The 14,237-nt window shown below is 46.7% G+C and overlaps 2 protein-coding genes across 9 annotated transcripts in view; one reads left to right on the top strand and one right to left on the bottom strand.

The window, feature by feature from the left end:
* The window catches only part of Fam219a (family with sequence similarity 219 member A), a 52,855-nt gene extending 46,993 nt beyond the window's left edge, over positions 1–5,862 (bottom strand). Inside the window, exon 1 of one of the 6 annotated variants that reach the window (XM_034502290.2) lies at positions 5,312–5,862. In XM_034502290.2, the coding sequence (XP_034358181.1) occupies positions 5,312–5,371 (60 nt within the window). In that variant the 5' untranslated portion in view covers positions 5,372–5,862. The remainder of the gene's footprint in view (positions 1–5,311) is intronic. The other 5 variants (XM_034502286.2, XM_034502293.2, XM_034502291.2 and 2 more) reach the window with 5 other exon arrangements.
* Positions 5,863–5,928: 66 nt separating this feature from the next.
* Positions 5,929–14,237, top strand: part of Dnai1 (dynein axonemal intermediate chain 1) — a 67,645-nt gene continuing 59,336 nt past the window's right edge. For 2 of the 3 annotated variants that reach the window (XM_076935155.1, XM_076935154.1), the window contains exon 1: positions 5,934–6,153. In XM_076935155.1, coding sequence (XP_076791270.1) covers positions 6,127–6,153 — 27 coding nt within the window. In that variant the 5' untranslated portion in view covers positions 5,934–6,126. Of the gene's footprint in view, positions 6,154–14,237 lie in introns of all 3 variants that reach the window. The other variant, XM_034502484.2, reaches the window with a different exon arrangement.

The raw sequence follows: 14,237 nt of genomic DNA, 5'->3' as shown, positions 1-14,237 counted from the left end.
CTGTTTCTTTGGCACCCCTTGCCTGCAGTGAAGTAGCACCAGGTTTCAACTCCAACTACAGCCCGCAGGGCATGGCATGTGAAGTACTCTCAGAAGAGGAAGGTGTATTGTCCTCTTCTGGTTGTGGCTCTTGCACATAATGCTGTAACATGTACACATCCACTGTAGAATAAACCAGTGAAAGGGCCTGGGAATCCAACCATAGATGATGAGAAGTCAGGCCAGAAAGCTATACAAGCCATAGGATTGCAGGTGACACTGGAATCACAGCACTTGGAAGGTGGAGGGGGGAAAAAAACAAAGTTCAAAGTCGCCTTTGCTTATATTGTGACTTAACTCCTTGCCTATATACAGAAGCAGAGGCGGGAGGTTCAGGAGTTCAAGATCATCTTTAGCTACTTACTGTGTTTGAGGCCAGCCTGGCCTACACGAGACTCTGTCTAGAAAAGAATTAAAAAAGAAAAAACCCACTCTGGTTTCTTGCTGCCACAAATTCTCTTCTACTCAGTGAGCCAGGCTACAGAGAAAATTCAGACAAGCACATGTCTTAGCCATCCTTTGAGGCTGAGGGGGTCACTGTTATCCTCATGCTTGGTTTTTCAGAACTCCTGAGTCTCCTATAATCCCAGAAGTTGTGTAAAGGGTACAGCTTCACATTTCCTGAGATGGCTGGTGATAGTCTCTTCCTCTGTCCAAATCCATATCAGAAACCTTGGGGTCATCTGATTTCCTAGCTCTCCACAACACCTCCGAAGAGGCTTTTCTCATGTCTGCCATCTCACTTTCCTCATGTCTGTCCCCTCCTCCTCTCTACATATGTTTTAGCTCAGACCCATCATCTCTCAGACATCTCTTTACTGCCTTCTCAGCCTCCAACCTCACCTTCTCCAACATTATTAACCACTAGAGTAGAAACCTAAGCTCAAATGTGTTTCCCATAATTACAGCCTCTAATTCATCCCAAATGTCCTCTTGTTTCTTTCTCACACCCACTGCCTGGAATTGGTGCCTTTCCTGCACCATGTCAGACTGGTGCTCCCGATCCTCTTCTCAGAGCTGGTGAGCAGTGTTGACTCTGACAGGTAAGCCCCCACTTTCCACTGGACCAGAACCTATCTTTGCAGGCGCTGGGCGCTTCTTGGATCTCCTGTGGTACTCATTATCCCATGGCGCCTCAGTCAACCTCGCTCTGGGCATACTTCTACAGTGAGAGTCTCTGTTATTGATCCCAACACAGCATCTAGGTTCTTTCTTGGTGTTTTTTTTTTTTTTTTTTTTTGGAGAAGGAGCTGTGTAGGTAAAGTCTAAGGCCCTAGCAAACCAAACCCTAGTTTTCCAAAGAGGAAGATATAGATATGACTTCTCCCCAGGATCCACCCTTAAACTGAAGAACTATCTGACCTCAAGGAACAACTTAAAGGCACTTAGACTGGCGCATACATATATTGTCTTCCAGAGTGCTGACTTGCTATCTTTATGGTGCTCTCTTCTTCTTTCAGGAGCTCCTGTGGCCCAGTCATTGAGTTAACACCATGGCAATCCCCAGCCCTTAGAGCCAGCAGACAACAGAAATCTTAAATTCTTCATTCAGCTTCAGTCAGAGGTCAGGATGACAGCCTTCCCTCACTCTCTCAGGATCACCATGCATCGCTGTTCATTCTGACATATCCATGCCAATATTTTAGGAAGATATGACATATATCTTCTTGTCATCATTCAAGTTCATCCTCTGGAGATCTACAGGCAGAGCCCTTACTTGTCTCTGTATCCTTACAGTACCAGGAATGGAGCAGACAGGTGCTAACTCATGAACTAAGCAAATGAGTTAATGGGTAATCTGGTTTCAGTGAGGCTAGACTAGCATTCTCTCAAGCATGCAGGGACCACGTCTGTTGCCATATGCCATTCTGTAAGTGTCTTCTGCCTCTGTCTGAACAGAAGGCAGAGTTTGCTTGATGAAATTAAGTACTCAAAAGCTCTATTTGTTTTTCTTGCAACAAATCTCTTCAAAGACATAGACGGTATGGCTACACCAACCAGTTGAACAGACAACAGGCCACAGGGCCTGTGCCTGCCACTCATACCAACAACAGCCCAAATATTACTCAATTGCTCAGCAGAGCCCTGGGTATCAGGAAGTTTCCCTGGACCTGTAAAGTGTGTGGCACAGCTAGCACAACAAAATGGGCCATTCCAATGTTTCTGGAAGACAGAGCGGGAGCAGAACTCAGGGAATAGGTCACAAGAGAAGTTCTCCTTTCTTTCCTAAGGAGACAAGAAGAGACCCTGGGGAACTCAGAGATAGGCTGGGACCTGGTTCAGCTGCTGAGATGTAGCCAGGCCAATTAAATAATTGCCATGATGGGGAAAGAAGAGAAGCCACTCCTTTCAGACAAACTCCCACCCCAGACAAGAGGCTCTAGGCAGCTGTGGTAACAGCAGCAGCAACAATAGGGCAGGGATTTCTTCCTCTGCCTCCCACTAGCTGAGAGCTAATGCTTAAATTAGCACCTTGGAAACACCCAGATCTACTGGCTGCACCTTCTCTCTCAGTGGCTGCCACTCCCCCAAGCCTCCTTTTCAAGACAGGTTTCTCTTTCAAGTAAAAATAAAGAAGAAGATGCTTCTCCTACAGCTCATCTTTCCAAGAGAGGAATAGCCTCTGCGTTCTTACTACCATGGGTGAGGAGGGTTATTTGATGATGGGGCCCAAGACACAGGTCTCTGTCCATACACCCGGGTCCTGAAAGGAGTAATGGGGCCAATACAGGAGCTGCCTTATTTTTTCTTGGGGCCTAAGGGGGCTGACCCTACTCTGCTCTCAGGTTGCTTGCTCATAGAGTGAGCAAGAGAAATAAACTTTTACTGAACTGTGTGCTCCATCAGGGCAGGGCCCCATCTGAACTTACGTTGCTAACCACTGTGTCCTGATATCTTGTGTAGTGTCTGGAAAGAGTAGATGTTGAGTATTTGGTAAATCAATGTTCTGAGTCAGTATATCGGGCTTCATAATACTCTTTGGAAGGGAGTATGAGGAACTATTGTTTAAACTCGGAATGAATAGTTTATCTCAGTTTAAGGAGAAGAGAGACTTCCTAGAGGTCTCCATAAATAATAGCAAAAAGTGGACGAGATCACAGGTGAATCTGAGCCTGGGATCCTAGTTTTGACGGTCTTTCCCCAAACACCCCTACAGAGCCATTCTACTTTCTACCTCTGTAGTGTGCATCTTGATTCCTTATGACCCGAATGAATGTCCTTGGGGAAATGCTACACAAGATTCTGCTGTTCTCAACAGAATAAAGGGCACTTAAGGAGTCTGGGGTTGGGGGGTAGGGGTATCTCTAGTCTCCAATATGGGAATAGAGTCAAGAAACAGGGTACTGTCTTTGACCCCCAAGTGTGAGACTATATTGTTATTTCTTTAAGATTCCTTCGGCCTCTGCACAGGATTCTCTTGAAGACTGCTTTAGCCTTCAAAAAAGGGCGTGGGCAGCTACAGCTATTCTAATAAGCACCTTCTCACCACAAACTTCTCTACTTCAGAGCCACACAAACCAAAACAGCTTTCTACCCATGATTAAGAAAGAATACCAGGAAATAACAGATTCACCAAAACAACTGTGCAATCCTAATGGCTTTATTCTTTCTTCTCTTTCCTTGGACAACTATTCTCTTGGGGACCTCAGATAAGATAAGAAACAAGAACTACCTCCTCTCCTGGACTTACTAGAACCTCCACCCCATTCATCCACCCATCCACACATGATCAGCTTAGAACTGGAAGGGCATCCTAGTTTGAAAACAAGATTAGCTAAATAGGGAACCTACTAAATGAAGTTCTAACTCAGCCCAAGGTCCTTCTTTACATTCACAGAACAAACTTTTCCCTGGAGATTTTCTGGTTTCCAAAGAATTCAGTAGTGGCATCAAGGTAGGAAAAAGCCCTGTAGCATCTCTCAGTTTAATACTGTACATGCCTACAAAGTCCACCTGCTTCATCTTCACAAAGCATAGAAGACACTTACTCCAGCAATGTCAACTGACTATCCAGCAAACTACCATACTTCCCACCTTCCCACTGTGGTCCACCTTGGCTATTGTAATAGGCAAGTTCCTATCTATGAAACCACAAAGCATACCTGTCAATTTGGGAGCTAACACAGAGGGAAGAGACTTAGGGAGCCCTCAAGCTTCAGGAGTTGGAGAGCACAGGTTGGCTCCAGCAGAGAGTAAGGCATCCATTACCTATTGGTTCCTGGCCTATCATGCCTCGTTTTAGCTCTTACTAGCACAGGCCCCAAGGTGCATTAAGCGAATGAACATGGCCTCTTCATTCTTTCCTTCTTCCTTCTCTAGGCCAGCTGGCTAGGCCTCTGACTTTCCAATCCATATGCTGATAGCAGCGACAGGTAGCCTCAGGGCAATGACCAGCAGGCACCTTCTTCTTTAGGCCATGCCTCCATAAACTGGCATCACCCTCCCCCTTCCATCCCCTCGGCGCCGGCATCGATGACATCATTCCTGCCTGACTCCAGGACCACGGACCGGAGGCAGGATCCCCGCCCAGCAAAGACTCCAAGCACGTAGGCCTAAGATGACAGGGGCTCTTCCGAATTCCGAACCGGTCGGCACAGCCCACTCCAGCACAGCTCCACCTCTTATCCTGGAGACACATTCTCATGTGTCTCCTTGATTCTACATCTCGCCACCGCACACTCTTCCCCTTCCAGATTTCGATGCCCTCAGATCGAAATGGGGCTCCTCTCTCGAGAGGAAGGGAATTCCCAGGTCCTGCACTGAACCCCTGCCCCCATCAATGTCAGGTTCCTGCTCAGCTTTGCTATCTTTATCTAAAGGACCGGCGGGCAGGCCTCTCCTTTTCTAAAGGCCTATTTCCTTTCCCCCTTTAGACTGATCTGCTGGCCTCCTCCCTAGCCCTGAGCATTACAGGCCTCGGGGTCTAAACGCCTTTCTCATCCGACCCCTGGGCCTGCTGCCAAAGATGCTCTGTGACATCCTCCTAAATTGGCCTCCACTAGCGGTGTGCACTATAGTCCTTGGTCCTATCCGACGGCGTTCTGCATCTGCTGACCGTGCCCTCCGCCCTTCCAGGTCCTTCACTAGCACTGCTGGTAATCTCCCACGGTTTTCTCCCTCTGCAAATCTCCCTCCCCCAGCAAAGCCTTTTCAGGACTCCCTCTACCTTATCAGAAGGCGCCCCCTCGCACAATCCCCACGGCCTAGTTCCTTCCCTCCCCTCCAGCGGCGCCCCTCCCGGTCCTGGCCTGCCCGCCGCCCGCCCCCTCACCAGCGGCTGCATCTCCGAGTGCGCGGTGGGCACCTGGAACCGGTCGATCTCCTCCATCATGGTGCCGGCAGGCGAGCGGGCCAGGGGCCGGGCGCGGCCAGGGACGCCGATGGGACCGCGCGGGGCGGCGGCCCCAGAAGCCCGGCAGATGATGCAGACTAGGCCGCCCTTGACCAGTCGGGCGGATAGGTTGATGGAAGAATGGACAGGCGGCGAGAGGCTCGCGGGATGACTGAGACCGGCGTAGCTCCGTGGGGTTGCCTAGAGCTACCGCGGCAGTAGCCCCGCGGAGCCGCAGGTCTTGCCTCGCCTCCTCCTCCGCCGCCGCCTCCTGTCAGCAGCTCAGCCACTGCGGTGACTCTGCAACTCCACTTCCGGGTCCGGGACACCGCCCGGATCCTGCATTATTCATGAGAAGGCGGTGTCTGGGTGCCCCAGCCTTTCCCACTTGCCGGAGCTCCTTGAGCGGCGGGCGGACTTATCTTTCGCTGCGGGGGCGGGGCTTAGCGGAGCTAGAGGATCCCTGCGCGCCCAAGCTCCGCCTCCTCCCCGTGCCCGGAGGGGGCGCTAGGTGCGCCTGCGCGCTCGGTGCCTGTCGGTTGCTGGGTAACCGCGTCAGGGAGGAGCTGATGCTGTTCTACAAGGGCGCGAGGACCCACAACGTCAGCTGTCCCTGAAGAACCCTGGTGACTGAGAATTGAAGTGGAAGAGAGTCTACACTTCCTGTGTGTGGTCAAGAAGGAGAAACTTCTCCCCAGGAGAGGAAGCGTTTTGTAGGTTTTTCAGGGTTTGAGGTGCTTTCTATTTTTGCAGCAATGCCCTCGAAACAGATTCGTAAGCAGGTAATGTCTGACTGTGTGGCCTGCTGTCTTCTGACGACCTCTGACCTTAACCGTCAATTATTTCCTGTTGACCTCCAACCTCTCTCTCTTGTGACTCCTGGCTTGTGTTCCCACTGACCTGATTCTCCTGTTCTTTCTCACAAATCCTGTCCTGTTCTAAATTTTCCTGAGCCCACTGTCATTTTACTTTTAACCGAATCAGTATTTTCTCACTATTTCCATCTCTTCACAGACCCATCTTGTCTAGTCTACCCTCTTAACCCCCAACACTCCATTGAGTCTCTTCCTCGTTGCCCTCTCTTTCTTGTTCCAATGGATTTTTTTGTTCAGCACTGCTACATGGTCAGTGCTGAACTAAGTGGGGACAAGAGGCTAAGTGGGAACTCAGAGAAGGGACACGAGAACTGCACAGGAGACATGGAATAGAACAGATTGTGTGCAAGAGTTTAGAGCAAGAAGTCAAACAGAGAGGAAGAAGAGAAAGACCCTTTTCCTAACCATGTTCCCTGTCCTCAAACACGAGTCTCCTCCTTCCACTTAGCCACGTGAACGTTATGTCTCTGTCACCTGGCAAGATGTCATCCCTTCTCACGGGAGATTTGAATGACTCCCAGCACCACCATGCATGACAAGCTAGTCTCAGGTTCTCAAGGAGCATTCTGGGACATAAAAGAATTTCTCTGTCCTGCAGAAATTGCTTTTCTAACTTCTAGCAGAGCTTCTACTTTTTAAAAACCACTTTTCTACACTTAAGCCTAGGTATACTGACGTTTGGAGAGCAAATCTGTGTCCATGGTATTTAAGACTTCACGTATTTTGGTAGAGGTTCTTGTATATCAACCTCGTGTCCTTTGCTTCTTTTACATGCATCATCTATAGCTGAAGAACGGATCAGTCTTAAAGCTCTGTAGTCATTGAGAGGCTGTGTCTTCTTGTATTGGTCATGCCCTGGCTTTATGTTGAGGCAGAATTGTGATTTGAAACTCTTTTTCTGAGCTTAAGGCAGCTGACCCTTAATTTATAGGCAGTTTGTTTTAACTTGACATTACCAAGGTCAAGCTAGTTATATATAATAAAACAGATCCTTTTGTATGCTTCAGGTTTTGATAGAATTGTTATACAGACACAACCAAACCATGGAATATGTCCTCGATTACAAGAAATTCTATGTGCCTTAGTCCAGTTGAGCTCTCCCTATCTCCTACCCCCTAAGCACTGGTCTGCTGTCTCTCACCACAGATGATTTTTTTTTTCCCTATCAGCTTGTAGTTTGAACAGGATGAGTTTCTCCAGTCTCCTTAGAGGAAACATCAGTGACTAGTTACATTGAAAGCAGAAAAAAGTGACAACAGAGAGGATGGAGAGAAAACCTAGGCCAATGGGCCCTGCACTCCTCAGCCCCGTCTGCTGGAGGGAAGGAGTATTTTAGCACAATATAAATACTAGTGTGTTGTAAGGAAAGGCTAGGTTGTGCTTGTCATGGTCTTGTCTCGCTGAAATTTAACTTAGATCAATACTAAGCTCTAAAGTATGAGATAAGTGGGACATGCTTGAGACATTGTTTCTGTCTCCCAGTATAACAGAGAGCAGAAGGATGGAAGTCTTATTCCTGGGGCTAAAGGAGAGAAAGGCATGCAGGTGGGGACAGTAAAGAGGTCTCAGGGAGGAGGACAGTAGGACTTGGGAGCTCATCCTGGTAAGGAAAGGTCAGAATTGGGACAGTTAGAGGACAGAGAGAAGCTTAAACTATTTGTTCCTGTCACACTGCTGAATAGGTCTTTTAGTGCTTTTGAAGGTCTCTCTCCTCTGTGTGTGTGGGGGGAGGGGGAGGGGGAGGGGGAGGTGGAGGGGGAGGGGGAGGGGGAGGGAGAGAGAGAGAGAGAGAGAGAGAGAGAGAGAGAGAGGTGGGGGAAGAGGGAGAGAAGGAGAGAGAGGGCCGGAGCTGCTGAGATACTCCTGGAACTAGAATTACAGATGGTTGTTAGCCACCCAAAGTGGCCCCTAGGAATCAAACCCAGGTCTTCTGTCAGAGTGGTACATGCTCTTAATGGCCAAATCACCTCCCCAGACCTGCTTTGTAATATTTTCTCGTGCCCTCAAAGTCTTTAAAGGTCTAACTGGGTTCATAGGGCACAGACATCCCTGAATGGGCTGTCAACACTACCCAGTCCACTTCAGACCTTACCATTAACTTTATGAAAGCTCTCCCACCAGCACACTGACCTGCTGTCTCCCTCAGGAGTGATAGCCACAGTATCTTTCTGCTCTAGGCCCTAAAAATGCTCCTGCTCCATGGCCTTGCCTGCCTACCTCCATCTGCTTACCCTTACCCTGCCCTTATTTCTTGTTTATCTGTTGAGTTTCAATATGGCATTCATATTTTCCTATAAAGGACTAGGCCAACTTTCTGGAAGCAGAACAGGGTGACATGCCTACCACTGCATAAACTTTGTTGTAGCAAGGATCAAATCTAGATTCCTGTTCATTGTTGATCTCTGTAACTTGGATAAAACCTTGCATATATTTAATTCTGAAAGGGAATTGGCTGAGTATTAATCTGAATGCATGAGCTCATCTTTGGGAGTTTTCATCTGAGTGTGTTTGATGGGTAGGAAGAAGGAATACACCTGGGACGGGAGTCGTGGCAGGGGGCTTAGTGGGGCCTGCCAAAAAGGGGAGGCGTGTATAAACCTGTGCTTCTGGGTTTCTCTATGTGGCTCCTCTCCGCAGCAGGGCTAGGAATGGTTTGGACTTGAACTATGTGCATTTGTAGCTTAGGAGACTAAGAGGTTACTAATTCCTCATGACGTAGTCTGTCTTATGCAGTGACTACAGATGGACTGTCTACTCTGTGCCAGGTGTTGTCCTAGGTATTGGTGACGCAGAAAGAAATGACACAATTTAAATCCCTGCTTTTGTGGAGCTATCTTCTACATTGAGGTAAATTGTCAATAAATAAATAAATAAATAAATAAATAAATAAATAAATGGTATATTTGGTGATAGTAGGTGCCAAGAAGAAAGACAAACTAGGGTGATGTAGTTGGACATTTAGGGGACCAGATGATTATAATTTAAATTAGGAACTCAGAAAGAGCCTCACAGAGGTGAGAACAGAGCAAGGGCTTTCAGAAAAGGCAGAAAGTTGTAGGGGGAGATGGGAGGAGGGGAGAGGGAGAGCCTTCGGAAGGATGACAGCAAGCATAAGCTCCTGAGGCTGCAGCCCACTCCTTATGTTCCGCCAAGGAAGGGAGACAATTAGTAGGAAATAAGGTCAGGGAGGTCTGGCCTGTCTGGCCTTTACCCCCTCCCCAACCCAGAGTTAATCAAATAACTCACACCATATTAAATCGGTCATGGTGGCACTCCATGAATCATAATTTGTAATTAAAATGCATGAATGCCAGGCACCATAAACCATGACCAGCTCCAAACATCACTGGTAAATGTCTCAATAACAAAGTGTCCTTCCTAAAAATGGTGAGCATGCCAACTAACTGTGTGTGTTATGTTCAGGGGCTTTGCAGTGTTGCCAAACATTGCCTGGCAGCCAGACTTAGTAGAAAACCAAATTAGAGTCTTCTGTGAACTCCAGTTAAGAGCTAATTTTAGTTTATGACTAACAAATTTTAGTGCCCCTTTATAACTCAGTTGGTTATCATTAAAAGGGAGGGAAAAAAAGGTCTGGGATTTTGCACCGTTTGCTTATAAAAGCCCAAGAAGAGGGACTTACAGTTGGACAACTTTGTAGCCCCACAAGAAACCCTCCTGGGACAACACTTTCAAAGACAGTGATCTAGATGAAAGGTGACCAGCAGGAGGAAGGGCAAAAAGAGAGCTTTAGGTAACTAGGAATGCTCTTCCTAGCTTTTCACTCCACTCCTTGTAAATCTCTCTCAAGCCACTCCCACTCCCAAGCCCAATCTATAAACCTACTCTATCCAAGATAGTGCAAAAGCCTTGTAAACTGCTCATCTCCCACCTGCCCACACCCTTTCGAATTCATTCTTTACACTGCATCAAAACAAACAAACAAAAAACCGAAAAAACATTTTCCCCCCACCAAACACTAGCACACAGCGAAACCTTGCTTTGAAAAACAAAAATCCGGGCCAATGAGATGTGGGAAAGAAGCTTGCCATCAAGCTGAAGACTGGAATTCTACTATGAGAACCCACATGGTAGAAAGAAAAAACCCAGTTCCCAGAGGTTGTCCTCTGACCTCCCTGTGCTCGTGCACACACACACACACACACACACACACACACACACACACACGCACCCACACATGAACACTCGAGAGCACCCACACAAGTACACGAATGAATAAATAAATAAATGTAATTTGAAACCAAAAACCAAATCTTTTCAAACTGCCAATCTAACGAGGCTGTCCCCCATTCAGAAGTCTTCAGTGGCTCCTACTGTTTTTAAAGTCTTCAAGTCTTCACTCACACAGGTAATCCTAAGGTTTTTAACTCAGAACTCAGTCCCCACATCCTGTTCTGCTGTCTCCTGCCCCGCTGTTGCAGAAGGCCTTCATTGAAGCTCACCTTCATTCATTTGCGTGTGTGTATATCACTGTGCTCCATGCTCCTTCCTTCCACAGCATGTATCATGTTTTGTAGTTAGTCACTTGCTTGTGTATTATTGGATCATCATATGTCTCTCCTGACATAGTAGGCTTGTTAGAGCAGGGCTTGTGGGCGTTTTTTGTTTATAGCTGTTTTCTCAGCTCCTAACAGTGGCCCTCAGGTTAGAAACTTTGAATGAATGACTGCGTGTTGAATGAATGAGGGAATACAGTTGGGGGAGGTACCATACCATGACTTCCTCAGGGTGATTCTGGGGCAAAGAGGAAAACCCTCTGAGGAAAACACCAGTGTTTAAGATACGAACAGACACGTACGAATCCAAAATGCAGAATAAGAAATAACCAAAGAAGCAAGATGACGGTGAGGCAGGGTAAAAGTCTGTCAGCTGCTGTCAGCCATGTGGCCTGGTGCTACAGTCAGTGGAGAAAGCACTGAGACATGGCCTTGGATGCAGTGATTAGGAATTCATTAAGGACTTTGCAGAGAACAACTTCAGAGGTAAAATCGAGACTGTGAACTAGAAGGCAGTGAAGACCATCTGGGCAAGGATATATGGTTTTTTTTAAAGATGAAAGTAAAACTTGAATATATTAAGCCCTGTGGCGAAGGATGCGGATGGAGAGAAGTTGAAGATAAAGGAGAGAAAAATTGAATTATGACTTGATCCAAGTCTCTGAGAAGGTGGGGCGGGATCAGCACAGACAGAAGGAGGGATGCTTTGAAACAAGGGAGAAAAAAGGATGCATGCCAACGATGATAATTTTGAGGTTTCGTGGCAGGAAGTTGAGAGGGTTTTCTCTTCTCTTCCCCTAATAGTGTTACAGAATTCCTTCTGGAAGTGATAACTAGAAAACAAATTTTGCCAATGGCTGTTCCATTTTGTTATGATTACAGTCATGCTATTTTCAGAGTTATGGTCTGAGGTTTGTCATGCGCAATTATCAGATTACAAAACAGCTGTGAGTGTTTGAGGCCAGAACTCAGTCCTCTCCCCCACCCCCGCCCCCCATTCGCTGTGGAGCCTAACACATTGTTAGTATTTGGGACTTGCCAGGTACTTGAATAATAATGGCATAGGGCTCTTGGGCTTATCATTGGGCTTTGCAGCCTGCAAGCCGATGAGGAAGAGTAATGTTGGTTCCTTGGCTCCAGCTGTGAGCAAGCCACATGAAATTGTTTCTGCCGGTTAGGCATGTGGATGGCGTGCTCCATCTTCCCAGTTCTTGAGCACTGACAGGGTGGTGTGGGAGAAGCAAAGAATGTAGCTGTTGATCAAACTTTAGTTCCACTGCTCTGAGTTGACACCATGCTCTGGATTTGCTGGGGTTTAATGTCCTTCCTTTATCTTGCCTCCCTGCTTTACGAGCCCCTGGGAATAGGAGCCAACTCAGCTTTGTCCCTTTTGCTGCCATCCAAGGCCCTGCATCAGTGACACTGGGTGGATGGTTAGTGGCTGAGTGAATCAGGACTTGAGTAGCCAGCAGACGATGGAAAGGTATGCACAGCAATACTTTGAACACTAACCCCTCTCTGCCCACAGAAGTTGTTCATGCCACCTTTCTCCTTACGAAAGCATTCAGTCCTGAGCAGCAGAAGGAACCCTGACTTGGGTGTTTAGCTTAGTTCTTCCTCCTCTTATTACTTACCTTATATCCATTTTCTTACATACTTGTTCTTCCCGTGTGTGTATCATGTATTCAGATCCAGCCCTGGAATATAAATAGACCAAGAAGTCTGGGTCCTTGAATGGACAGACACTTATGTCTGTGCTTCTTGCCTTCATAATAATGATTTTATCCCCTCTCCCTAGAGTGCCCACGCTATTTCTTTTGCCATTATAGGCCTAGTAAATTCTTAGGAATGTGTACAGGTGTCTTTTTTTTTTCTTCCAGTAGGTTTACAGTCATATAAACCCACTGTCAAGTGAAAATATTGTAAGCCAGATGCATTTACTATTTAGCAACACAGTCCATTGTAGAGGATGAGCTATTCACCCTTAAGGTCGCTTAGCTGACAGGGAGCTTTGTCTCACTGTTGCTGCCTCGAATTTCAAGAAAGTAAGCCGTATAGCACTGGCATGAGAAGGGAGCAAAGGTCCAAGTACTGTCTGTACCGGATGCATATCACTTTCATCATCGTAGGTTGCAAAGACATAAGTCAGAGCATCATAAGTCAGAGGCTGACTATATTGTAGGTAAGTTCGTTGAGTTGTGAAGAATAGAGCCTCTCCCAAGTTGGCTCAAAAAAAAAAAAAAAAAAAAAAAAAGGCAGGCAGGAGAGTACACAAAGTGTCTATGTGGAGGGCTGTGGATGCATCATAAGCGTCTAGTTAGCCCAGCCTGAAGCTGGAAAACCCTGTATCCTGCAGCAGCTGAGGCTTTGTCCTTATCTCAGAGCCTCTCTACTTCTTTTAGCAACTGCTCTTTTTCCCAGTCAGTCATCAGATGTTACTGTAGGGAACTTGCAGTGTTTGCATGGTCTCTGCTCCCTCATAACTTAGTGTTTCTAGTTCATGACGCCTGCTCTGGCTTTCTCTGTCAAGTGAGCATGCCATCAGTCTCTCTGTCTAACACCATTTCTCTCCGTGGCACTGATTCAGACTCTTAGAGAATGGGTCTGAGTGACCTTGGCTTTGTGACTTTAGTCCATAGAGTCTGTCATCAGGCTCTGTTGAGAGCCCAAGCTGGGAGCAGGCAGTTTCCTCTAGAAAGAGTTACTCATTTTTATATTGGTTACTTCAATATAAAATATAACTTGGTTTACACTAAAGTAACTTTTGCGTTGTTTCTTGTAAATTCCTTCTTCCTCTTGAATTGTGCACGAAGGGCCCTCAAATTTCTTCTAGTCCAGTGCCTTCATTCAGGGCTGATATTTACATTACAAAGGTTAGGTCCTTTACAAAAGCCTTTTTAAAAAAAAGCACATTTCTGCAGTGAATTTTAAGATACGATATACTTTCTATGTAACTTGTAAAGATGTTACTGTAGGGAACTTGCATTCTTCCCATCATGAGGCAGTTAATTCCTGACTTGCCCCCCCCCCCCCCCCCGCAGTAAATAACTATAAATGTAAACACAATTCCAAGACAGTCATTTTAAGGCACTGAGCTATGTGCAGTGCAGGACATTGATTCCTGCAGGAAGGGGAACACCCAATGTGAGTCACACATTTACCCATGCTCTCTGCCACATGATACTTTCTTGATCATGCCCTGGGGTGTGTGGGGCAGAAGACAGATGCTAAGGAGAGCCTGGGAATACAAGAGAGAAGCTGTGGAGATTGGTGAGAACAGGCAAAGGCTTCAGGCAGGCTTTATAAGCATACTTACAGAATTAAAGACATCGCTGTCTTAATGGATGGGCAGATAGGAAATCTTAGCAGAAATATACAAACAATAGAGAAATGCACTATCAGAAATGAAGTTTTCATTGGATGGCCTGACAGCTATCGCAGTGGACTGGGTTGCTAAGCAATGCATTTGGTGTCTTA

Source organism: Arvicanthis niloticus, chromosome 5, assembly GCF_011762505.2.
Source record: "Arvicanthis niloticus isolate mArvNil1 chromosome 5, mArvNil1.pat.X, whole genome shotgun sequence".
Lineage (NCBI taxonomy): Eukaryota > Metazoa > Chordata > Mammalia > Rodentia > Muridae > Arvicanthis > Arvicanthis niloticus.
This window is presented reverse-complemented; position numbering and strand designations above follow the sequence as displayed.